General features: G+C 39.1%; 2 protein-coding genes and 1 long non-coding RNA gene across 5 annotated transcripts in view; all 3 read left to right on the top strand.

The window, feature by feature from the left end:
• Window positions 1-594: 594 nt before the first annotated feature.
• Window positions 595-24,335, top strand: part of LOC102078856 (serine/threonine-protein kinase ppk4-like) — a 95,307-nt gene continuing 71,566 nt past the window's right edge. The window contains exons 1-7 of one of the 3 annotated variants that reach the window (XM_019355305.2): window positions 595-683; window positions 1,372-3,298; window positions 3,390-3,556; window positions 3,638-3,858; window positions 4,157-4,286; window positions 4,358-4,455; window positions 4,563-5,834. In XM_019355305.2, the coding sequence (XP_019210850.1) occupies window positions 1,384-3,298; window positions 3,390-3,556; window positions 3,638-3,858; window positions 4,157-4,286; window positions 4,358-4,455; window positions 4,563-4,812 (2,781 nt within the window). In that variant the 5' untranslated portion in view covers window positions 595-683; window positions 1,372-1,383 and the 3' untranslated portion in view covers window positions 4,813-5,834. Of the gene's footprint in view, window positions 684-1,371; window positions 3,299-3,389; window positions 3,557-3,637; window positions 3,859-4,156; window positions 4,287-4,357; window positions 4,456-4,562; window positions 5,835-24,335 lie in introns of those variants that run through there. The other 2 variants (XM_019355303.1, XM_019355306.2) reach the window with 2 other exon arrangements.
• On the top strand, window positions 12,776-14,189 carry LOC109199955 (uncharacterized). Its single transcript, XR_002060199.2, has 3 exons — window positions 12,776-13,870; window positions 13,978-14,030; window positions 14,141-14,189. It is a non-coding gene; the product is annotated as an uncharacterized LOC109199955 (long non-coding RNA).
• LOC109199952 (trichohyalin-like) lies at window positions 14,248-15,832 on the top strand. Its single transcript, XM_019355314.2, has one exon. The coding sequence runs from the start codon at window positions 14,346-14,348 to the stop codon at window positions 15,711-15,713; it is 1,368 nt and encodes a 455-aa protein (XP_019210859.1). The 5' UTR covers window positions 14,248-14,345; the 3' UTR covers window positions 15,714-15,832.

Below are 24,335 nucleotides of genomic sequence, written 5' to 3'. Positions count from 1 at the left end.
AAAAGACAAATCTAACAACTAAAGCAAGCAGAGAACAAAAGGCACAGAATACAGGATCATAATAAGCAACAAGAAAGTAAACATAACACTGTAACCACAAGGCTAAATAACAATAACAATAAAGAATAAAGGACCAAGGTACAAGGTTATAAAAAACACAAACTAGAAAACCCCTCATCATCCCCAAAACTCAAAACCCTGGGTCCTAGGCCAAGGGACCATGACAGAACACAGCAGGTTTACTCTTTGAAACACATGTTACCAACTGTACATTACTATTTGTGTGTTGGTTGGTTGCCTCAAAACAGCTCAGTATTTTGTAAGCATTGCTGAGACCCTCCTTTTTACCCATTACTTATCATGATATTAACCTACAATAATATTATATGTACGGCTCGCATTTTTCAAAAGTAACTAAAATTACTAAAATAACTTAAATTATTCTATTTTCCTTATGCTAAGTGTGTCACATACTTACTGAGAAATATCTGTTCTTATGGAAACACCTTTTATATATTTACATAAAACAAACCTATGATAATTAGCCTACAAATCCTGACATGCACTCAACCCCTCCCACTCCCAGTCTAACAGGTTTGCTGTATGTGTTGTACAAATGGGAGGAGCCAGAAGATACCTGAGATCTTGACCTAAATGAAACAGCCCTACTGTACGTCGACACTGTAAGTTCATTTCCTTACAATCCTCTGATAGTTGCTTTAAGGGGAGGGTATTTTTTTAGCCTTTATTGAGAAAAGACAAAAAACTGGGAGAGAGAGCAGGGGGCAGACACGTAAAAGGCCTTGGGGAGGATTTGTTTCCGGGCCTCTGCAATAGCATGTGGGTCACATGCTCATTCAGGTCGGCTGTACCGGTGCCCATAACAAGAGTTTCTTATATATATAACAGTATTGTAAAATAATCTCTGCTTGCTTAACGAAAGCACTGATCCCACAGTGAGTGTTGGGTTGTAATTCGATCCCATTTGAAATCCTTGGGTTGGGTTATGTTTGTTTGCCTTGTTCAACAAGGAAGTGGCATGGCAACCTTTGTCTAAGATATCTTTATTAAGAATATGCTTTAGTATCTTGGGATGAGATTAAGAACCAGTGTAAATTGTATCCAAATACAAATGCACTATATTATATTGTAATATAACATTACGTGGGCTGCTGCCCTCACGATCCAGCCCATATAAGCAGAAGAAGATGGATGGATAATATTACGTTTATTATTTGTGTCCAAATCTGTTGCTCTCTATTCCAAGTTGATATTTTTATGCAGAATTTTGTTTAGGTGTCTGAAACAAAGTTTAAAGCAGAACCAAATTCAGTATCACTTTGCTAATATTAAATCTTTTCTCTTCCACAGGCAAGCAAAGAAATGAATTTTCCAGTGGCACAGTTTGAACTGACACTGCCCCAACCAACAGACACACATCCTGTAGTACAGTGTATATTTAACAATAACCGCAAAAAGCTCAAGAAGTTACTGAGGCACAATGACATTAATGGACTTTACCCTTCTAGAGAGTGGAAGCAATGCATAACTCCGTTGATTGCTGCTGTTGTAAATCACAATGCAGATATATGTACTTATCTCTTGAAACAAGGTGCAGACCCAAATATACCTTCTCAGTATGGCTGGACACCTTTGCATTATGTCTCACTTTCCAAAGCTCCACTTTTTTTTGTGGAAAAACTTCTAGAAGCAAAAGCTGATTTAAATGGATGCCATGTTTTCACACCACTGCTTACTGCTGCCACCAATGACAGAGAAGATGTTGTAAACGTGCTCCTCTCTGCTGGTGCATCGGTAACACTCTTACCTGTAACTCATCCTGAGCATTCTGTTCACAACAAAAGATTATCTGAGATGATTAATAATATTGCATCCAAAGGAAATGAATTCTGCTCCAAAATCAGACATTTTTTGGATGCTAGAATTGCTATTCCTGAAAAAACAACTGAAGAAGTGTTCAGAGATTTTAACAGTCACATGCTGTTGGAAGATCCTCAGGACCATCTAACCATGATTGAACTTCTCTTTACTGTTACAGGGCGAAATGCGGAAAAATACTGCCAGGCATGTATTATATGGCTAAAGGAAACTGGAAATGTGAATACTTACATTGCAGGTGCAGCCAGTCGTTTTCCAAACATCCCTAAGACACATGTAAAGCTGGCAATTGAAAGTTTAAATGCAGTTTTCTGTACAATGGATGACATAACAAATGAGCATGCAGTAGCTATAGTTCCACAACTACTGAAACAGCTTGACTCACAAGACAGTGGTGTTTGTGAATCAGTGCTACAAACACTGTATGTGATAACACAGAAAACAAAAGGCACAAAGGACTGGGACTTAGACTTTTTCAAGGAGTTATGCAGAACAGTTGCCCCTTTTGTAAATGAGAAGCGCCCGACTAACATCAGGGTCTACACATACGGTATATTGGCAAACCTGCGGTTAATTGAACAGGCAGCTAACATTTTTACATCAGTGGGCATAACTTCAGTGCCTGAGGACATACTGACATCAGCTGATATGAAAATGAATGAAAAGCTGAAAGAGGTGCTGAGACGTCTGAAAGAATATCTGAGCAAACCAAACTCAGAATGTGAGGGAAATGCAGCATCGTCTGTGGCCAAGAAGAAAAAGAAAAAGAAGAAGAAAAAGACAGAAAAGCAAGAAGACCCAAATGATGAAGTTTCCACTGCAGCAACTGATCCAATAACTAAAGTTCCTGTTTTAGAATCAAGTTCAAATGTAAAGCCTTTTGAATACAGCGTCATTGAAAAATCAGAAAAACGAAACTGGCTTCCAGTCAGCAAGAGGTGGAAGGAGAAACTGGAGATGCTTGTTGGCTCAGATGACAGTAAAATATCCAGAAGCAGAAGCATTATTTATGTGAATGATGCAGAATTCAGAATAGCGAAAGGAAGCGATGGCACTGAAGTCTTCTTGGGGCTGAGAGAGGACGGCACAGAAGTTGCCATCAAGAGAATGTCTAAAAGCAACTACGACGAGCTGAAGAACGAAGAAGTAATTCTACGACATCCAGAACTCGATCATCCTTATATCGTACGATATGTTGATGCTGCAGAGGATGAGAACTTTGGATATCTTTGTCTGCAACTTTGTGAATACACCTTGGAAGAATATATCAAGAATGATGACCATGGCCCACTGATGTTAAAGAAACTTGTCAAACAAGTTCTTGAAAGTCTAAAGGTGCTTCACTGTGGAAATCCTAAAATTATTCATCGAGATCTCAAACCTCAGAACGTTCTGATTGGTAAGACATGTTTGAAATTCAGGGGGGAAAAAAACACATTTTAATTCATATTTACCAGATATGATTCTGTTTCACATGATTCCTCCTGCAGATGTTACTGGGAGGGCAAGATTAGCTGATTTTGGCATAAGCAGACGCTTACTCAAAGGCCAAACAACTTTACGTACACGCAGTGCAGGAACCAAATGCTGGATGGCCCGAGAGACTTTAGCAGAAGAAGAATCTGTCATATCATACAAGTCAAGCACTGACATACAGGTAAAGTCTGAACACAAACTTGATTAACTGAAAAATGGCTTGGTAAACATACCTAAACTGATAATATGTGTTGTTATTAAGGTGGCAGGCATGCTGATCTATTATATCCTCTCTGGAGGGAACCATCCATTTGGCAAATCCTTTGAATGTGAGTTCAACATTCACAAAGGGAACTACAGTTTGGATCATGTTCAAGATGTGGTGGCAAAGGATCTCATCGAGTGGATGATCAACAAAGAGCCAAAGTACAGACCCAAAGTAGAAGAATGCTTAAACCATCCCTTCTTCTGGACTTCTGAAAAGTAAGGAAGTCATGCTGATCGATGATTGATAAATAATTTTTCCTGATTACTGGAACAAGATGTATGATTCCTGGTTTCACTGTAAAACGGCGATAGAGATGTTAATGTTGGAAAAACCTGAGCCACACTTGATCATCCAGGACAAACCTAGTTAAGCATGCATGCTAACATTTTCTGCTAATGCTAAAACCTTTTCCTACACTTTTGTTATTATATTTATAAATGTTCATTAATTCTTCTTTTGTTTATGTTTCGTTTGTACTTTTTTCATTTATCAAGCATAATTTGAAATTTCCAGGAAAACTGAATACCTGAGAAAGATCGGTAACAGGGGCGAGGTTGCAAACCACCTTAAGGCTGACCAGGAGCTGATTGTTTCTCTAGAAAAATGTGCTGTGGACGAATCCTTTAAACAGTGGAAAAATAAGGTGACTGTAAGATCACAGATCAAATGTCTATGTTCCTAAAATCCACTTCATGACTAATGTGTTTGTTGCAGTTTCCACAAGAGCTGGTTCGGGTGATGGATGGCAGAAAGCCGTACCCTGAAAACATGCTGGCATTACTGCGCTTTATACGCAATCTCCATGAACATTAGTAAGTTAAACTAAATGAAAAGTGACTCTATCTATCTATCGATCTATCTATCTAGAACCTTGCTTATCTTATTTACCATACAGTAATCAAACCTTCTTTGTTCACAGTGCCAAGGAAGCAGCCCAAATTGATGTTCTGGCATTGTTTCCTGATCTCTTTGGGTGTGTTTACACATTTGCAAAGAACCAAGGCTGGAATTCAGAGACACCGTTGAGGGAAATGTTTCAAAGAGAAGACAGAGAGGACATTAGCACAGTTTTGATGATGCCATCTAAAAGTGCGGAGGAGTCCCTGGGTGTCCCCATTCAAGAGTCTCAACCCAGTGAAGTGAAAGTTGTCAGCAGCCATAAAAAATAAAATAATAACTGCTAGTAGTAGCAGAGATGTCATGTAGGTGTGCCTCCTGCTGCTCTGTTATTTCCCAAAGGATCACCACAGAAGACACTGACCTGCTGTGGTGATCCACATGTTAGCACATAGTTGTCCTTCCTTACACAACACTCCATTTTACCAGCAGTAACATTGCAGTATCTTCAAGCTAGGTCTGCTCCTTAATGGAGCCACTACCAAGACCCTTAGACTGAACCAGCTAAATGGATTTTAGACACAATGTATGATTTATACTTGTGTGAAATAAGTGCCTGATGTTTTGAAAAAGTAACTATTGATTTTTAAAAGTATGAGAGAAATAGATTAGAATTACAATTGTTTGAGTCTCTTTACTCTATTATTTTATTTTTCTTATTTTTGCGAGGGTGTGTACTGTATTTATACACAATTACGCTGCTTTTGTTTTTCTGTTTTTTTGTGGTTGTAGTTGCTTATTGCTACATTTATTTGTACTCAATTTTTCTCTACAGTAGTACAACATTATATTTTTATTCAGTTAATCTTCAGATTTAATTCTACGTTATATGGGGGGGTATGAGGAACAGAAATAGAGACATTTTGTTTGACTTCAACAAATACAAAAGTTAAAAAAAAAATATCTGTTGTTTTTTTTCACAATTATAGTTTTAAAGACTTCCATTTCTGATCGTGGCCTTTCACAGACTGTAAACAGAATAAATACGTTGGACATGCATTTTGCTTTGTGGAAATCACCTCGGGCCTATGACAGATTCAAACTGTACAAACATGTATGTCACATAGAAATTGAGCAAATCTTTGTACTTAATATTAAGAACCACAAGTGGATTTAGCAAATATTAAGATTTTGAGATTTAAACCATGCAGGGTTTATTTTCTAGTGAATGGTATTGTAAATTTGCAAAACATATACATTACACATATTTAAGAAACATGATTTCTTATTTTGTTTCTCATCATGTTTTCTAAAGCAAAATACAAAGTAAACTGTAGATTGATTCTTTCTGTGTAAATAAATCTGTAAAGCTGTGACTGTAGGATGTGTCCCTTCATGGTTTTTTCTTGAATGTTAAATCTTTTCACCACAATACAAAGTAAGCAGTGAGGCCTATTTTCTTTTGTTTTTGTTATTTTGCACTTTAAAGGTCTGAGAACTAAAATATAAACTACACTTCAAATGTAATGGGTTTTTAAATTTTTATTTAATTGCAATTTTTATCTTATTTTTCCATAACAGTGTGTTATAAAACATAACATATTTAATGACAGACTTTATGCCGTTATTGTAAAAGAAGATTTGTATCTATGCCCATTAGACCTTCTCCAGTATTTGTTTCATAATTAATTCTAACATCTATCATGTAAGATTTCATACAGATTTAGTGTATTGGTCACATTTTAAGGGGATTATTACTTTCTTTAATATTGTATTATAATGCTGATTTTCCCCCTCCCCATTTTTTTCTGTTTCTTTCACATCTGTTGACAGAGTTTTTATTCAGATTCAGAAGACTTTATTTATCCCCGAGGGGCAATTCAGTTACCACCATTGAAATTATTTCTTCTTGACTTTAGGAACTGTTGAATATCAACTCCTTTATAGTTTTCTTAAATTAGAAATATTTCTCAGTCACCTTACAGTCATGGGATCTCAGGCAACAGGCACATTATATAAGTACTACTTCAATTCTCCTGAAAATATGGCTGGCATTCATGAAAGTGATAAAAAAGTGAAATATGATTTAATCTATTTGGATTTATCTTTTTAAGTTAAATATTTCTGTTCTAATAGTTTTGTGGATACAAAATAATACGACAGGAGTTGAAGGAAAGTAACACATTTACTCTCATTTGGGGCGACTGAGGATGGATCAGATGAGTTTGCCACCTACCTTGTGTCCTCATACCTGGTGGTAATGGACAGCATGTTGCCTTATCAGTACTGGGGTCTTTTGTTTGATGGTTCCACAGTGCCTCCCTCTGGCCGTGATGAAGTACTACACCCCTCTGCTCTTTCTATTACAGGGAATGTCTAGAAAGCACAAACCTTTAATAATCACAGCTGAGATCATAAACTGTAGTTATCCTTCCTTCTTTTCCTTCTTCCTTCCTCTTAAGCACTTAAGGGTTGCTGGAGATGGCTTGAAGACTATCCCAGCTTTCACAAGGTAAAACTCAGGGTACACACTTTACAGTTCACCACTCATGATCACATTCCCAATAGATGATTGTAATTCCCAAAAGAATCACCAATTAACCTAAAAAAGCAAGTTGTTGGAGTGTGAGAGGGAGCCGGAGCACCCTCAGAGAACACAACATGCAAACAGCAGCCAGCAGATTCACATGCACAACCTTCTTGCTGTGAGGCAACAGTACCAACCACTGCACCACCGTGCTGACCTTAGAGTGCAGTTGTATGGTGGAAAATGTTACTGTGGATGCTTTAGATTATATTACATACAGAAAGAAGTACTGGTTTATTATTTTAGTGGGCAAAAGAGTCAAGATTGGATCTAAAGGATGTAAATGGACAAGCACAGTGCATTTCTACTCAGTCTGAACACTCGACACAGCCTCATTCACCCAACTGCACACACATGATTAGGGGAAACTCAACATTCAGTATCTTCATTTTTTCATCAAAAGACTTTCTCTGTATCTCTGCTCTGTTTGTTTTTGACTTGAAACACTAAATAAAAGTTTTACTACACATCTGTCTCTATTGTTTAATCAGCAGCTGTAATACTAAACTGTCCAAAATTTAAAATTCTACATTTAGTAGATTTAGAGATATTTATTTCACCACTTTTAGTTAATGATACTTTATAAACCTATTCTGCTGTTTAACAAAGACAGTATCATCATGTTTAAAGCACTTTTCAATCTGACAGCAGCACTCAGTTCTCCTGCACATGTGTGATCTTGGAGTGAACTGAAGGTTCAGATGCATCTCTCAGGTCCTGTGTGGAGACTTTGCTGGACTTTGTCTGTCTGTTAAAGATGTGATTTACAGATGCTATTCAGCTGGTGTAGATAGTGGGGGTTTAGGTCTAAAACATCGTCTTTTGTCCTCCATTCAGCCAGTTTCATGAGATAAAGTTTTGGTACAAGGACTGGACTGAAAAAAGACTGAAAAGAGAAACTTTGAAAGAGTTTTAGAAGCCTGGAGGAAAAGCAGTGCTTGTTTAATCAAATGTAATAATACACATTGTTTAAATGTCCCAAAGTAAAGAGATCTCTCTGTGAACCTTTAATTCGTCACCCTCTTGTGGCAGCAGCTGGCTACTGTTACTTGCACATGTGCATTGTGTTTTTTATTACATTATAATTTAATACAAAACCCTTTAATTAAATTAGTGAGTTGAAGTAATTGTTGAGTATTGCAGCATCGACAGCGATCAACTCGAAGGAAAATGACGACGGAGGCAAAAATGTCCTTAATATTTTGGGAACTTTATTCCACATGAACACGAGGCAAAACTTTCCTCATGGGTGCCATTTTGTTGTGGGTATACTTCTTCTTAGGGGCGTGATGACACAGCATACGTGCCCTTACAATAAACAGTGCCTCCTTGTGGTGACAACTAAAATACTGTCTCTGTTAAACATATTGTACAACATGAGTACACACAATGAATATCTTAACAGCCCCTCTTGTACTCAGGTTGCTGGAATCTAACGAAAAGTTGTACAATAAACAATAAACAGTTGTACACTCTACCACACTTCCTTTTTCTTTCTTTTCTCTTTTTCTTTTTAAGCACCAAACATAACGTCAGCAAACTTAGCAAGTTTTAGCTTAGAAACAGGTTTGGTCATAACATCTGCAACCATTTCTTCAGTAGTGCAATATAACAGACACATTTTCTCTTCATTTACAATGGACCTTACAAAATGATATTTAATGTCCACATGTTTGCACCTCTGTGGGCTCACAGGGTTTTTAGCCAGGGCAATTGTTCCCTGGTTGTCCTCGTACACTATTGTTTGAGTGTAATTGTAGTCATCTATACCTTTCTAAAGCTGTTCTAAATATATACACTCTTGCATTGTGGAAGCCAGAGCCATATACTCTGCTTCACAGGTAGAGAGCGCCACAGTGGGCTGTTTCTTGGTCTTCCATGAAACTAAAGAACTGTTGTTACATAGATGTACACAGTAACCAGTAGTGCTGCGCCTGTCGGCGGTGTCACCTGCCCAGTCAGCATCACTGTAGGCTACTAGACCCAAATTTTCATCTGTGTTTCTCCTAAAACACAACTTCTTATCTTTGGACCCTTTTAGATATCTCAACACGTTTCACAGTTCCCCACTGTTCTTCTGTAGGCTCATGAAAATGTTGTGATAACTTGCTTACCACAAAACTCAGGTCAGGACGGGTACCTGATGCGAGGTATATAGGACTGCCCACAGCCTCTCTATACATCCTCACATCTCTCATCGTAGTAGCACCTTCTGTGTAACACAACTTCTGATCACAGGGAGTTTCTCTGGGTTTACAGTTCTGCATGTTAAACCTCATCAGTATCTTGTTGACATATGTTTCTTGTGACATTGTTACACATCCATCAGACTGAGTGAAATCAATACCCAGATAATGCTTAAGTCTGCCCAAGTCTTTCATCTTAAATCTGACTGAAAGCATTTCTTTCACATCCTTCATTACCTTTTCATTGCCAGCTGCAGTTATCAGGTTGTCCACCCAGATGATCATAATCACCTTGCCATGTTTTGTCTCTTTGGTATAAACACAGTGGTCTGCTGGGCTTTGCCTGAAACTGTTCTCAGTTAGGTACTCGTGCAAGATCCTATTCCAGTTACGACCAGATTGTTTTAACCCATACAAGGATTATTGTAATCTACACACTAACCCTTCTCCCACTTCATAATCTTCTGGCTGATCAACGTAGATTTCATAATCAATGGGAGCGTGTAAATACGCTGTCTTCACATCCATTTGATGGAGTAACAGGTTCTCCTGCGCTGCTTTCTGTAACAAAACTCTTATGCTGGTTAAGTTGGCTGTTGGTGAGAATGTTTCTCCATAATCTATCCCCAGCTGTTGGCTGTAACCCTTGGCTACGAACCTTGCTTTGTATTTGTCGTTTCCCTCAACGTCACTCTTAACAGAATAAACCCACTTCCCCCCCACTGTTTTCTTTCCCTTTGGCAAAGTGGTTAGGGTGAAAGTGTCATTTTCCCGTAACGAGTGAATTTCTTCATCCATGGCTTTGATCCAGTTCTTTGAGTCAGCTGATTCTATGGCTTCCTCAAATGTGTTTGGGACACCACACACTGCCCTGTAGCAGTCGTCTATGGTAGTGTGGATCTCATCGCTGCCACTGCTGGTAGCTACAAAGTCATTTAAATGTCCTGGTTTTCTTCTCTCCCTAATAGGATACCTTTTGTTGTCAGATCCATCACTTGCCACAGTTGAGCCTTTTCGTTCACTCTCATCAGGTGTACCGCTTTGTGGACTTTTGTCCCTCACAATAGGTTCTGGAACCTCCTCATTGTCCTTGTCACCTTTCTCTGAAGGTCTGTTAGCCATAGGCTGTCTTACTCTGCTACAGTCATCATTTAGTTCTCCCTCATCTGTCTGTGTTTGTCTTTCTACATTTACTTTGCTCACAAACTTAACAAGTCTATGTTTCTGAACTTTCTCAGTTTCGGGGTGGTAAACTAAGTAGGCGGGACTGTTCTTATCATAACCTACAAAGAAACCTTGGTCACATTTTGAATCAAGTTTGTATGCATAGCACACAGACCCAAATTTCTGCATCTTTGACAAGTCTGGCTTTTTACCTGTCAGCATTTGGTAGGGTGTTTTCCCTGTTCGCTTATTAAAGCATCTGTTCCGTGTTACAGCAGCAGTTTGAATGGCATAGTTCCATAGGCATTTCGGTAGCTGACTCTCAATTAGCATGCACTTACCCATCTCAAAAAGAGTACGCCACCCCCTCTCGGCTGTACCGTTCTGATGGGGTGAGTACGGGGCTGATGTCTCATGCTTAATGCCATTTTTTCTTAACAGGGTTTGGAAATCTCTGCATGTGAACTCTGTGCCATTGTCTGATCTAATGCATTTTACATTGCCATATGGTGCAACATCTGCTAGAAATTTCTCTGTTGCCTGCACTGTATCAGTTTTTGTCTTAAGGAAATATACAAACACTGAGTTTGAATAATCATCAGTGAATATATGTATGTATGTATGTATTTGTACCCATCAATAGATTCAGTGGCTATCAGACCTGCTAAATCTGTGTGGACCATTTGTAAAGGAGCCTTTGCTCTTGTATCAGGATCTCTGTTTCGGGTTTGTGCAAACTTCCCCTGGATACACACTTCACATTCCTGGTCAGGTCTATGGGTTCTCCCCTTAATCTGCATACCGTTAACCACACCTTGCAATCTTACTACATCTTCATAGTTGCAATGACCTAATATCTCATGCCATGCTTGTATGTCATGACAGGTGTTACACTTATCATTACCCTCAACTTCAGTCTGCAAATAGTACAACTTGCCATACACATGAATGTTAAAGTTAGTACCGTCTTTGTGGGTCAACATGTCCTGCCCTTGTTTAAAGGTGACTGTTGCTCCTAATGCAGTGGCTGACTTTACGGAGAATATGTTCTGGGGGTATGATGGAATAAACAGCGCATCTTTCAGCGTTGCTTTGCGTCGCTGGCCTGTATTGTCAATCAGGAACACCTCTGCGTCCCCCCTCTGTTGGGCGATGCCTCTGCACTGGGTACCGTCTGCCAGTTCCACGCTGTGTGACTCCGGTCTGAACGCGTCGTCGAAGCTCTTGAACTTGGCGATGTAGTTAATGATGTGAGGTAGCCCCAGTGTCGACCAACAGGCCTTTCTCCTCAATGCTGTATGCTGACTGCTGGACTTTGATGTCTACGCCCTTAATCCTGAAGGTATAATCCGGCGTTTCTGTTTTGGATCCGTTGCTGCTCTCATTTTGCAATGACTGCACCACGTCCTCCGTCTGCACACTTTTGCTCGGTGGCCTTTTAGTCCACACTTGAAACACACAATGTCCACATCGCTCTCGTATCTGCATTGTGCGCTGGATCTCGTGTGCTCACGCCCGGTTCTTACTCCTGTTTTCATTACGTTGTCGCTACACTCCGATGCGCTTGACTTTTCAGTGTCTTGGAAACTCCGTAGCATTGTTTTGAACTCAGCAAATGTCATATCGTCTTTATCGTGGGTAACGTGTATTGCAAATGGTTTAAAACTTCCAGGTAGTCCTTTTAAAACCACAGCAATCAATAATCCATCACCTAAAGTCTCACCCGCATTGCGCAGTGCTGTAATGGCGGCCTCTGCTCTGATGACATAGTCTGTGACAGTCTCTTCCCTCCAGTGTTGCCAACTTAGCGACTTTGTCGCTATATTTAGCGAGTTTTCTGACCCCCTAGCTACTTTTTTTCTATAAAAAGTCGCTAAAAAAAAAAAAGAGGTGAAAGCAGCGGGTGCTGTAACACAGTCAGTTCTTCTTTTAATCTTTTACTCTTATGCTGTTTTGTGGATCACAAGGTTTAAAACTACTTATAAACACACACAAACACAAAGTAACTCCACCAGAGTGCCTATTTCGGGTCACTTTTGCCGGTCCAAGCCCGGGTGAAGGAGCAGGGTTGGAATTGTGACATTAAAAAAACAATAATTGCTAAAAGAAATTTAATTTGTAGTTCTAAATAAACTCTAAATGCATTTAGGACGTTTTTTACTCACTTTATGTCTCTTCCACGATGTTATTTCTCTCTCCAACAACATAGGTTACAATTATATTAGCGTGACCAATTATGCAAATTAGGTGATGACGCCATTTAGCGACTTCTAGCGACTTTTAGGACAGCCAATAGCGATTTTCCTTACGGAGGAGTTGGCAACACTGCTTCCCTCTTTTTCTGAAGCGATGTCAGCGTCGTGTATAGGTTGATGATTCGGGGCTTTCCCTTTCCATCGTAGTAGTCCCTCAATATTTCTAATGCTCTTCTCCCATTATCAGGGGCATCTCTCATAATCAGTGAGAGGCTTTTATCGTCCAAAAATTGGATTAACTCGGCGTAAGCATCAGCGTTCTTCTTACCGTCTGCCGCTACTTCAGCCTCACTGTTCGGTTCCTTCAGAACAGTGTCTCTTAATCCCAACAAGTGCAAATATCCTAGCACCTTAGTTTCCCAAAGTTCAGATTTGGTCTCATCTCTGTCAAACATGAGTCGAGGCAGCCGGCTTGCTCCTCGTTGATCCATGTTGCTATTTAGCCGTTAGCCCGCTATCCGTTGCGGCTCCAGAGCTTCATAAGAAAAAACTCCTCTTCGAGTCGGCCCTGGGCCCATAACCTGTTGAGTATTGCAGCATCGACAGCGATCAACTCGAAGGAAAATGACGACGGAGGCAAAAATGTCCTTAATATTTTGGGAACTTTATTCCACATGAACACGACGCAAAACTTTCCTCATGGGTGCCATTTTGTTGTGGGTATACTTCTTCTTAGGGGCGTGATGACGCAGCATACGTGCCCTTACAATAAACAGTGCCTCCTTGTGGTGACAACTAAAATACTGTCTCTGTTAAACATATTGTACAACATGAGTACACACAATGAATATCTTAACAGTAATATATGAAATATTAGTGTTAGGTAAGTCCCAGAGTTCAGTTTATTGGACATTAGCTACATTTAATAAGAAGATATGAGACCCAAATATATGCTTATGTCAACACATGTTCATTTTGATGAAGTTTACTGAACAAATTTGAATCATCACAACAACCAAAATGTTAGCAACACATCATAAAGTTTATTAGTATAACTATGGTAACCATGTTTATGTTTGTAACCTGATAACTCAAATACATTCTGTAGGTGTCACATTCTGAGGACTGTAAGTTCACACACTTTCAGACATTTGCAGAGAGAAGAAGTGTTTTGTAAAAACTTTACAAGTCAGAGGGATTATTTGCTCAAACAGCAACCAGTGCAAACATATTTTGCTGGACTCTAAGAAGGAGAAAGGTACAGCCTGATATGTGAAGTTTTTTAATATTTTTTTTTTTAAAAATGGTGTTTTTGTGCAACACAGTTCTTGTTTAATCACATGCTGTTTGATTTATTTGATTCAGAAAACAAAAGAGGATACTGTGGGTGTTGAAGAGGAGAAGGCCCCGCTGAAAAAGTAAGATAATGATTTGTAACTTTTTTCTTAAGGGGGGGGGGGACTGTTGTGATAATTTGTCCAAGTAAAAAATCCCAGAAATGTCATGTGACAACCTCTTTGGCTTCCAGAATCGTGACATCACGCCCATTTAGAATCTTACCACCACTTTGATCCTTTGAGCCTTTTATCCTAAAAACCCATAAATAGGAGTGAGAAGCAACAACTTTTAGTTCGTTGTTCGCAGCATTTATGTTCGCAGCATTGAAACGTTTGAGAGAGAAGCCTTTCAAAACAATTGGATCCTTTTCAGAGTGACTTTTTACACTTTCCAACATGTCTCTGAAAAAACACACAAGAAAAGAAAAAGTAAAGCCCAGCTCTCCTCTTCTGGCTCAAGAAGACAATATTCAAGTTCAGAAGATGTGCTTGGAAGAGGAGATTATCTTCCTCAGAAAAGAAAATGAGAGAAAGAGCGCTGAAGTCAATAAATTGTTCAGCCAGCTTCTTGAAAAGGAAGATATTCAAAAGGAGAAAGAAATGGAACTCCTAGACGTGCGTGGAAGGAACTTTGAGCTCAAAGCAAAGCTTGATAAAGCAATAGAAAAACTCAAAGAAATCCTCCAGCAGAAGAAAAATGAGAAAGACAAGGACAAAAAGGATCGGGAGCTGCAATTAAAGCTTGATGAAGCTCTGCAAAAAAATACAGAAATCCTCCAAGAGAAGAAACGGCAGGACATAGAACTCCAAAACTTGGGGATCAAATACAAAGCATTGCTTCAAGAGAAAAAGCAACAACCGATCAAACAGAAAGAAAGCAAGCTTGAAGACTCGGAGGAAAACTACAGAGAGCTGAAAACAAAGCTTGATAAAGCACTGCAAAGAAATAACCAGACTCTTCAAGAAAAAGAACAACTGGAAAGAAACCAGAGAGACATGCGGTGCCAACTCCAAAGAATGGAGGAAAAATGCCGAGTCCTGGAAGTAAAACTTGATAAAACTGCAGTGCACAAGCAGAAATATCAAGAGCTGCTTCAAGAGAAAGAACAACAGGACATAAAGCAGAAAGAAGACAAACGTTTACTCCAAGGCTTTGAGAGGGAAAACCAAAAGCTGCAAGAACTTTACAAGAAAATGAACTACAAAGCAACTGAAATGGAAGGAGAGAAGGAGAAACTGCGAAAACAATGCTCAGCGATGCAGAGTCAGCTCAATGACATGCTGACAAAAAACACCGAACTCGAGGAACTTTCAAACACCTTGAAATGCAAAAACACTGAGGTGCAGGTGCTAAAGCAGCAACTCCAGAAAACAAATGAAGACCTGCAGTGCAAACTTGAAGAAATGGAGAGGAAAAGTCAACAATTAGAAGACACTCACAACAAATTACAAGAGCGTTATACAGAGATGCAGGAGGCAAAGGTAATGCAGGAGGCAACTTCTAATGAGTTGAAAGAAAGGCTCAAAGACAAACAAGCCGAATTAGAAGAAGTGGAGAAAACATGCAGGAGACTTGAGAAGGAGAATACAGAAACAATCGATCAGCTGAGAAACCTGATCCTAGAGAAAAAGGTTCTCGTGGAAAAGCTCCTGGAAAAGAAGAAGAAACGCTTCCGCTTCTTCTGGAGGAAGGACACTCATGCTTTGTCTGGTTTTTCCACTGCTGATGTCACCTCGTCTTCCTCCACCTCTGTTCCATCGTAATTTTGACCTCCCCTCTCCTGCCCTCTCCCTCTCTCCTGACACCTTGACACCTCTCCCTCCCCTAGCTCCCTTGAACTCCTAACACCTGTCCCATCTCCCTCCCCCCTCTCTCTCTTTTCACCCTCACCCCCAACCAGTCCCGACAGTTGACTGCCCCCTCTAGAGCCTGGTTCTGTCATAGGTTTCTTCCTTTAAAGGGAGTTTTTCCTATCCACCGTCGCCTAGTGCTTGCTCAGAGGGCATTGTTGGGGTTTTCTCTCCTCTATCTCTTTCCTCCTTTCTATCCCTTTCCTTGCCCCCACCCCCCACCCCCTTCTATTTCCCCAATAATTTAATAATAAACACAATTGGCTGCATTTTAAATGTGTCTGATCAATGTCTTCATTCAAGAATGAATTGTCTTTGTTACGGAGTCATGTGTATTTTGTGTCCAGATTATTAGTGTTTTAATCACATTTAGTGTTACATTTTAGATCACCACAATAGGATATCCACAATTTAGGATTCAGGCATTTGTTTTAGTTTGATATCGTAATCATTCTATGATTGAGTCGTTAACAGAACCAGCAGTTAGCAGCAATGACTTCAATTCAATGACATTTGCAAGCATTCCTTTATACACAGCATTTCAGTCAGGTTGAGGTCTGGCCCTTCCAAACAAGCCATACTTGTTTGGTCTTTTTCTAATTAAACTGTCATGAACGTTAACATTTAACATGCTGTCTGAGGCCTGTAGAGGCTCATTTCCTCATTCGCTAATGCACAAGTTTAATTCAAGTCAAGCAGAGTTTTATTGTCAACCCAACAACATGCACTCAAGTATACAGTGCGATGAAATATCATTGTCCTGGATCAAAGGTGCAAACTTTAAAAATAAAATGGGAAAATTCAAATATACATACATACTTACAACTATACAGAAATAAGATAATCTAAGAGTAAGTACAACAGTATTGTACTTGAATACAGAGAGAGTAAGAATAGAAAACAATGAGAATAAATAAATACAATAGAGTCGATCAGTACAATACAGGGTAGTGTAACAATTGGTTGTGAAAGGAGAGTGTTATGTAGTCCAAGAAGTGTGTGGAGAAGAGAGTTCAGTGTGGAGGAGCGCAGCATGGTGTTCAGGAGCCGGACTGCTTTGTGGGAAAATCCTATTGCACAATCTTGCCGACCTGCTCCTGATGACGCAGAGTCATCTTCTGGATTAAGGGGTGGTAAACAGTTGGTGGGAAAGGTGATGCGGGTCGGCTATGATGCTTGTGGCTTTCCCAGTGCAGCGTGAAGTGTAAATAGCGGGTTAGGATGCTCTGTATGGTACCTCTGTACAAGGTGTTAAAGATGGGTTTGGGGATGTGCACCTTCTTCAGTCGTCTCTTGAATTGCAGTCGCTGCTGAGCTCTTTTTGTCACTGATTTGGTGTTGCTGGTCCAGGACAGGTCCAGGGGTGGATCTAGAGAAATTTTCCTAGGGTGGCATGGAAATCAAATGGGGTGGCAGAATCAAAGCCTTTTTTAAACACATATGCAGGTGTTACATATGGTTAAAATGATTAATATGCAGTAAGTATACACGTTTCATATAAATATGGTCTATAACTTAATTATTTTCTATAACCCACATAATTAAACATTTCAGTTACATAAAAAAAATTACATTTTTATTTTATGTACTGTATAATCTGTATAATAAATGAATATGTACCCAATAAGTATAAAATCCAGAAAGCTACAAAACATTGGGCAAACTTAAGTCTAACTTAAGTTTCACACTGTTTGTTGTTAGACAGAAAATCAAATTGTTCCTTACTACTACTACTAAAATGTCAGAAATCTACTCTGTCACAAACAATAATTTAAACCTAATTTCCTGAGGTCCAAAATAAAATTGACCATTTTTTGGCTACTTTTGATTTTGTGTTTTTTTATCTTGTCTTGCTTGGTATCATTCTTTTCAGCACAACCTCACATGTCCGAATTTACAGTTATTTTTTCATTGACATACTGTATTAACACAACTGATCTGGAATCATACAAACACATAAAATCCTAGTAATAGTTATGTTTTCTTTTAGTGTAAAAACCACAGACATGTTTAGTAAATTATTTTCATAACTTGAAATGCAAATATAAATTGTAAATTTGTAAAACTTATGTAAAACTTTTGTGAATAATAAAGTTATATACAACTATTCATCTAAAAATACAGCCAATGCATCTTGTGTTCTTTTTTTTGTACAGCCATTTAAAAATACTACTTAACTAAAATGAGAGAACAATAAGGTGTCACAATAAGATGCCCCACAAATTATTTGTGACAGTAAAAAAATTTAAAATTGTCTACCACAAGACAGAGAAGAACATCAGAGGGAGAAACCCTGCAGGCCTGACAGCAGGAGGTGTATCACTCCTTCTGTTTTCCACCTGGAGACAGTGTTCACACTGCATCCTGCCTGTGTGACGTTCATTCGTGTCCTCACTGACACACAAAACAAAACAACAACTACACAACACAACACACTAACTACACAAGTTAACACAACACACCAACTGTACACTAAACATCACAAATCTCTAACATCTCAAAACTCGCTCTCTGTCTCTCTCACTCGATCGCTCGCTCTGTCTCGCTGCCGTTTACATCACCTGGGCTGAGGCAGTCCAAAAAACTCACTTTGTTCAATCAAGTGTTTGTCGGATATTCTGCCACCCCAACCTTTTGATATAAAGGAAACTCTCCCTGGTGTGACACCAGTTGAATGTTTCATTGTATAACAATGTTTGTAATGGGAGTATGTCTCTGACCTCGCTTTCAGGTCTTTAGGTTTTCAATGAGAAATTCAAAGCAGTCAATAATACAGGCACATCTGCAACGAACATCTCAATAACATGGACGTTGACACCTGACGCTGCTCTCTGTGGTATGGTGCTCCTGAATGTCCTGCTGTTAGTTGAACCTGAGATCTCAAACATGCAACCAACCATGGAAGATTCAGTTTAATCTCAACAGCCCTGGTTGAGAGAATAAGCTAGGTTTATTCATTTTGGTCCTGTTTATGTAAAAAGCTCCCAGATAGCAAGGAAACATTGAAACAATGTTGAGTCAATATCAGGCGACGTCATTGAAGCAACGTTGAAGTGTGACGTTGACCCAACGTCACTCTTGCACCCATTTTTAACGTTGAAACAACGTCAGGTTTTGATGTTGAATCAATGTTGAAACCTGACATTGATTCGACGTTATATTTTCTAACACTGTTGACATTGAAACAATGTCAGATTCTGATATTGAAACACTGTTGAGCTATGGTATTGATTTTCCACCCCTTTCGCACAGTTGCTTTTTATTGAAAAAAAAAAACAAAAACAAAAAAGGTCAATAGACATGTATCATTTGCAAAATACTTTATTAAAAGACAAAGTTTCCTATTTACATTTCTATGTTTCACGTCACTTTTTATCATTTACTCTGGGATGGGGATGGATGATGTGCGTCCTGCGCGCCACCCGTACGATCTGGAGCATATCTGAGCCATTTCTGGACTGCTTGAGCAAAGACCAACTCAGACAGAGTTCGCCCCTACCTGCTGCGCCAGGCCATCTAGGACAAAAATAGACACACACACAAAAAAACAAAGACAAAAAAAAGGGAATTAGAGCACATGAATAAGCTCTTGTTAATTGTCTTCAGCAGGGAGAAAGTATGTAAACTCCTAGGCTGATAAACATGAAAGTCACCAGGCGGAAATCGGCAAACTGCCGCATTTGATTCCCAAAGAGCTATAAGCTGAAAATGTGATGTGTCTTAGCATGGTGTGCCGTTTTTTTTAAAGGATACACATGTATCCTTTTAAAAAAAAAAAAAAAGAAAGAAAACATGGGGTCCTCGGGCTGTACAAAGTGTACAACCCGAGGACAAGACAAGCCGAAGACCAAAGACTATCTCCAGATTAACCGGACATGAAAGTCTTGTTATTAAGAAAGACAAAGTAATATAGCAAAAACCAGACATAGGAAATGTGAAACGCACCCAGCACATCAATTGATCCCTTTATTGTTCACTTTAGGCTCATAAAACTACAATAAATGTTAAAACTTACCAAATACGCATCTGCACAGCGCTGTCTCTTTAAATGCCCTTTTTTGCTTTGTCTGGTCCTTGGTTTTTTTTCCCCTGCCCAGTTGAGTACAGAGGCCAGCTCCTTTGTAATGGCATAAACCATTACACGGCGGACTCGCACCTCCAGTGTGGTCCAGCAGCACCAATCAACGCAAAGCGTCTCACCTATAGACACATTTTATGAGATGGAATTAGCGTGTCTCATGTCTTAAATGTGTATGCAAGTGCTTGTGTGTTTACTTCATGTAATTGATGATAGAAACATGTCATTTAGTTTTCCCTAAAGCCTGATTTTCAAGTCATACAAAGAATAAACCAAAGTATTGGCAGTACAATGTATTTCTATTCCCTTTTGTTGGATATTCATTTGTTAGTTCTTGTAACTGCTAAAAGTGTTTACTAGTTTTTGCCTGTCACATATATTTGTTATACCATGTAAACTGTGAAATTCCAAGATTTTCAAACTTGCCTTGTAATAGTGGCCTCACAGAGTCTCTGGAATCTACAGAAAAAAAAAAATCACAACAAGATGACATTCAGGAGTATAAATTGGGGATTTTTTTAGATAAGAGTACAATGACATTGTGATGCAGCTTTAAAGCTTTTTTAAAAGCATACCATCTATAGGGAAGACATCAGACTCTGCATGCTGGCGAGATCGCAAAGCTGTGTCGGTTTGTGCCGGAGTGGCGAAAGGTGCCGGAAGCTGGGTGGGGCATTATGATGGTTGCTATCAGTGGTCTGGGGGGCAGACTGCGGAGTGATGAGGGCTGTTTAGAAAAAGATAATTTAAGTATTTAAGAATACAGACAACTTGTCAGAAAAGTTTCCTCGTGTCAGACACAGATATGTACACAGACACTAGACAGTATTTTATTACCTGGTATTTTCACTCGAGGGGCCTGGGGAAACCGTTTTTTTGTAGGCTGCTCATCCTCTGAGTCCATATATGTGTACAGGGGATTTGGTCTAAAGAAAAGAAATTAAAAACGGTCTTAAGTAATTGTAAATATGCTTTTGGCATATTGTTTCCTAAAGTTAGTTTGATTTCTAACAACACACACAGGAAACAGAGACGTGCAAGAAGGTACAGTATACAATGAATTTTTGAAGTGCACAAGTGTACACGGCTTTGCATTTTTAAAAAGTTTACAAACTTCCAGTTTTTGGACTATATTATGTGGTGATATTGCAGTATGCAAGCACCACAGATATGTATAAAAGACAAGATCATAAATTCTTAACAATCAAAGATATGTTTGTGAATAAAAAGGTTTTACTTGTGCTTTCTTTTAAGCCTGGTCTGGGTTTCTTCTTCGGACTGAAGGTCAGACGTATCACAGCGTTCACGTGGATATCTCTGACGACTGCGTTCTGCTTCGTGAAATGTGCCTGGAAATACAAACACAACGTACGGCCAGACATACATTAGGTGTGGACAAAAGGTGCAAACGCATAGAAAAAAATCAGCGGTTTCAAAAATACGCTGGTACGTGTGGACGTAGCCTTATTCATTATTCAAGGCACAAACGGAAAGTCATGTACGCGTGCAACGTAAAGTTAGGTCAGCGTGCAACGTACAGTCACGTGGGCATGCTGCGTGAGCATTCAAACTGAGTCTAAAGTTTTCGTGTGCGAATTGAAGCGAGTGCTCTCCAATCATCAAAAGTAACAAAGTCATTGAACACGTTTATACAGTTAACTTTACGTTAAATCATATATCACAGATTTAGAATTTTTTGTAGTACTAAGCAACTACAGAGCGAAAGTCTGGGTCAAGCGCTGAGGCGACGACGGCAAGAACAAAGGAAACCTCGAAGCGTTAAAGCTAGCTTTGTAAGGGAATATAACGAAGAAATTATGAAACGAAAATGTTTTCTTTGTTGATATACTTTGTTCGCAGTGCAATTTATTTGTTGCCGGATTGTAAGAAGTAGACACAATTTCGGGCTCCCACATTTTGTGGGAGCAACGTAAATAACAGTAAAAAAAACTCGTTAATATACAACATTAACGAGTTTTTTACTGTTATTCAAATGCAAACATGGAAATAACGAGTAGGGAAAAAATCATTCATTCTTACCTTATACTAATCGTGGTGCGGGCCAGTGCAGTGCATGACCTGAAGCCTTCTCCGGTCAATTCTGCTGAGAGTAAATCAAATGTCCCGCTCTACTGTAGAAGACAATGAATACCTGGGGGGATGTACCAATGTGAGAGGGGTGCTGCGGAATAGTCCAAGTGATCGCTGCTTTAATTTCCCGGTCAACTACACATAAATTGCACGTAGACACGATTTTTTAAAGCTGGTGAACTAGACCAAGTCATTGATAACAAATAAACAATAAATCTACTTTCTCTGGTACTTTATACCCGATCAGTTGCAATGCAATTTAATGCTCAACTACAAATCGATGGTTTTTGATGGTGACCGGAGCCGAATGATCGTCAACTATAAATAGACGTTTTCTCGACGTTGTTGTTGTCACCTGGTCGACTATAAATAGATCAAATATCAATGACAAAAAAACAACGGTGAATCAACATCGTTACAACGTCCCTATAGTAAGACCGTCGGTTTACCACAGTATTTCAATGTTGTTACAACATTGGCATTTCAACCCCGACCATATACGACGGTTCGGATGAAAAATCAACATAGATTCAATGTCGTCTTGCTATCTGGGCTGTTATGTGTTAAGAGTTAACTAAATGAAAGAGACTGGACGAAAAGTGTTTACATTCAAAATAAACTGATTATAACAAAAATATGACCTGACTAATACATTATGTTAAATTCAAAAGTTAGAAAAATCTTTTCAGTAAGGAAGCATAAATGAAAACATTTGTTTAGGAAAGACAAGCGCTGTGACAATGCCAGTGCTTATGCACTTGTATGTGAGGGGAGAAACCATCGTTTACACACGTTATTAAGGATGAGAATTTTGTAGCATGTGGGGGCCGACGCCATTTCCTCTCTTTGAGATCAGCCCTGTGTCACAGGGTACTGATGAAGCAGAAGTATATAAACATTTTAAAGCAACTTTGTAGAGATATGGATATGTGTTGCTGAAGACCCATGTTCACCATGCAGTTCAGATGAAGTAATAACAGAAATTCAGTTTGAAATTACAGTTACGTATTTACAAAATATATTTATTTATATAAAGAGTGAATTAAAACTGGTAATAGCAGGTGGTTAGTTTGTGATATTACTCATTACTCTGACCTCATTTCACTGCTTATTTATTCAATTTCTGGCCCAGTGACAGGTGGGTCACACATTGGCCTTAACACTTTGCATATGAGTGGGGAGCATTAGCATTTTCTAGCAGTTAGCCAGTTTCGTATATCTTTTGAATAAAAATTTAATTGCATTGCAAACTCAAAGTAACAGAGCAAAATAGTGAAGGCTTGCGAGTCATGTTGGATGAAGTGATCGGACGAAATACACAAATGTTGCAAAAAAAGGAGCAGCAGGATGCAATGCACCAACAGTTGGATGTGCTAGCTTGAAGATATGGAGGAAAACCATGAAGGGCTGAAAGTAATGTTTGATGAATACTCAGGAGAAACACAGAAATGTTGGAAGAGAAGGAACAACTGGAAGAGACACAAAGAGAGATGCAGGATGTTCTCCACAACTTCAAGAAGAAAAATGCAGACTTACAAGTGTTTTATAACGAAGCAAAGGACAAAAACATTGAACTCGAGGAAGAGAAACAACAGCTGGAGAAAAAATGTACAGAAATGCAGCTCAGAAACAAAGAAATTGTGAACAAAAATAGACATTTGCATGGAATGTATCACAAAGTCCAAAAGACAAATGGTGAAATGCAAGAAGAGAAGAAGAAAAAGAAAAAACACAAAAAGACGTATTTGAAGAAATGCAGAGGAGACATCAGGAATTAGAAGCCATGCAAGACAACTTACAACTAAGAAATGAGAACATGCTGAGACAAAGAAAGTGCCGCAAGAGAAATATAAACACCTGAAAGAAAACGACCTAGAGAAGCAAGAAGCATTAGAAGAACCGGAGAAAGGCTGCCAGAAAATGGAGATTCAGCAGAAAGAATGTTTCAGTGAGATGACAAACCTCATAGTACAAAACAAACAGCTGCAGAACTGAGCCTGAAAAAGAAGAAAAAGTATTTTTCTCTTTTCTGGAAGAAGGATTCTGCTGCACCAAATCACAACAACAGTCGCCTCAAGGCACTTTGTATTGTAAGGTAGACCCTACAATTATACATACAGAGAAGAACCCAACAATTATATGACCCCCTATTAGCAAGCACTTTGGCCACTATGGGACGGAAAAACTCCCTTTTAACGGGAAGAAACCTCCAGCAGAACTAGGGTCAGAGAGAGGCGGCCATCTGCCGCCATCGGTTGGGTGAGAGAAGGAAGAGAGGACAAAAGGCATGCTGTGGAAGAGAACGAGAGATTAATAACAAGTATGATTCAGTGCAGAGAGGTCTATTAACACATAGTGAGTGAGAA

The sequence above is a fragment of the Oreochromis niloticus genome, unplaced genomic scaffold (assembly GCF_001858045.2).
Source record: "Oreochromis niloticus isolate F11D_XX unplaced genomic scaffold, O_niloticus_UMD_NMBU tig00007743_pilon, whole genome shotgun sequence".
Classification (NCBI taxonomy): Eukaryota; Metazoa; Chordata; class Actinopteri; order Cichliformes; family Cichlidae; genus Oreochromis; species Oreochromis niloticus.
This window is presented reverse-complemented; position numbering and strand designations above follow the sequence as displayed.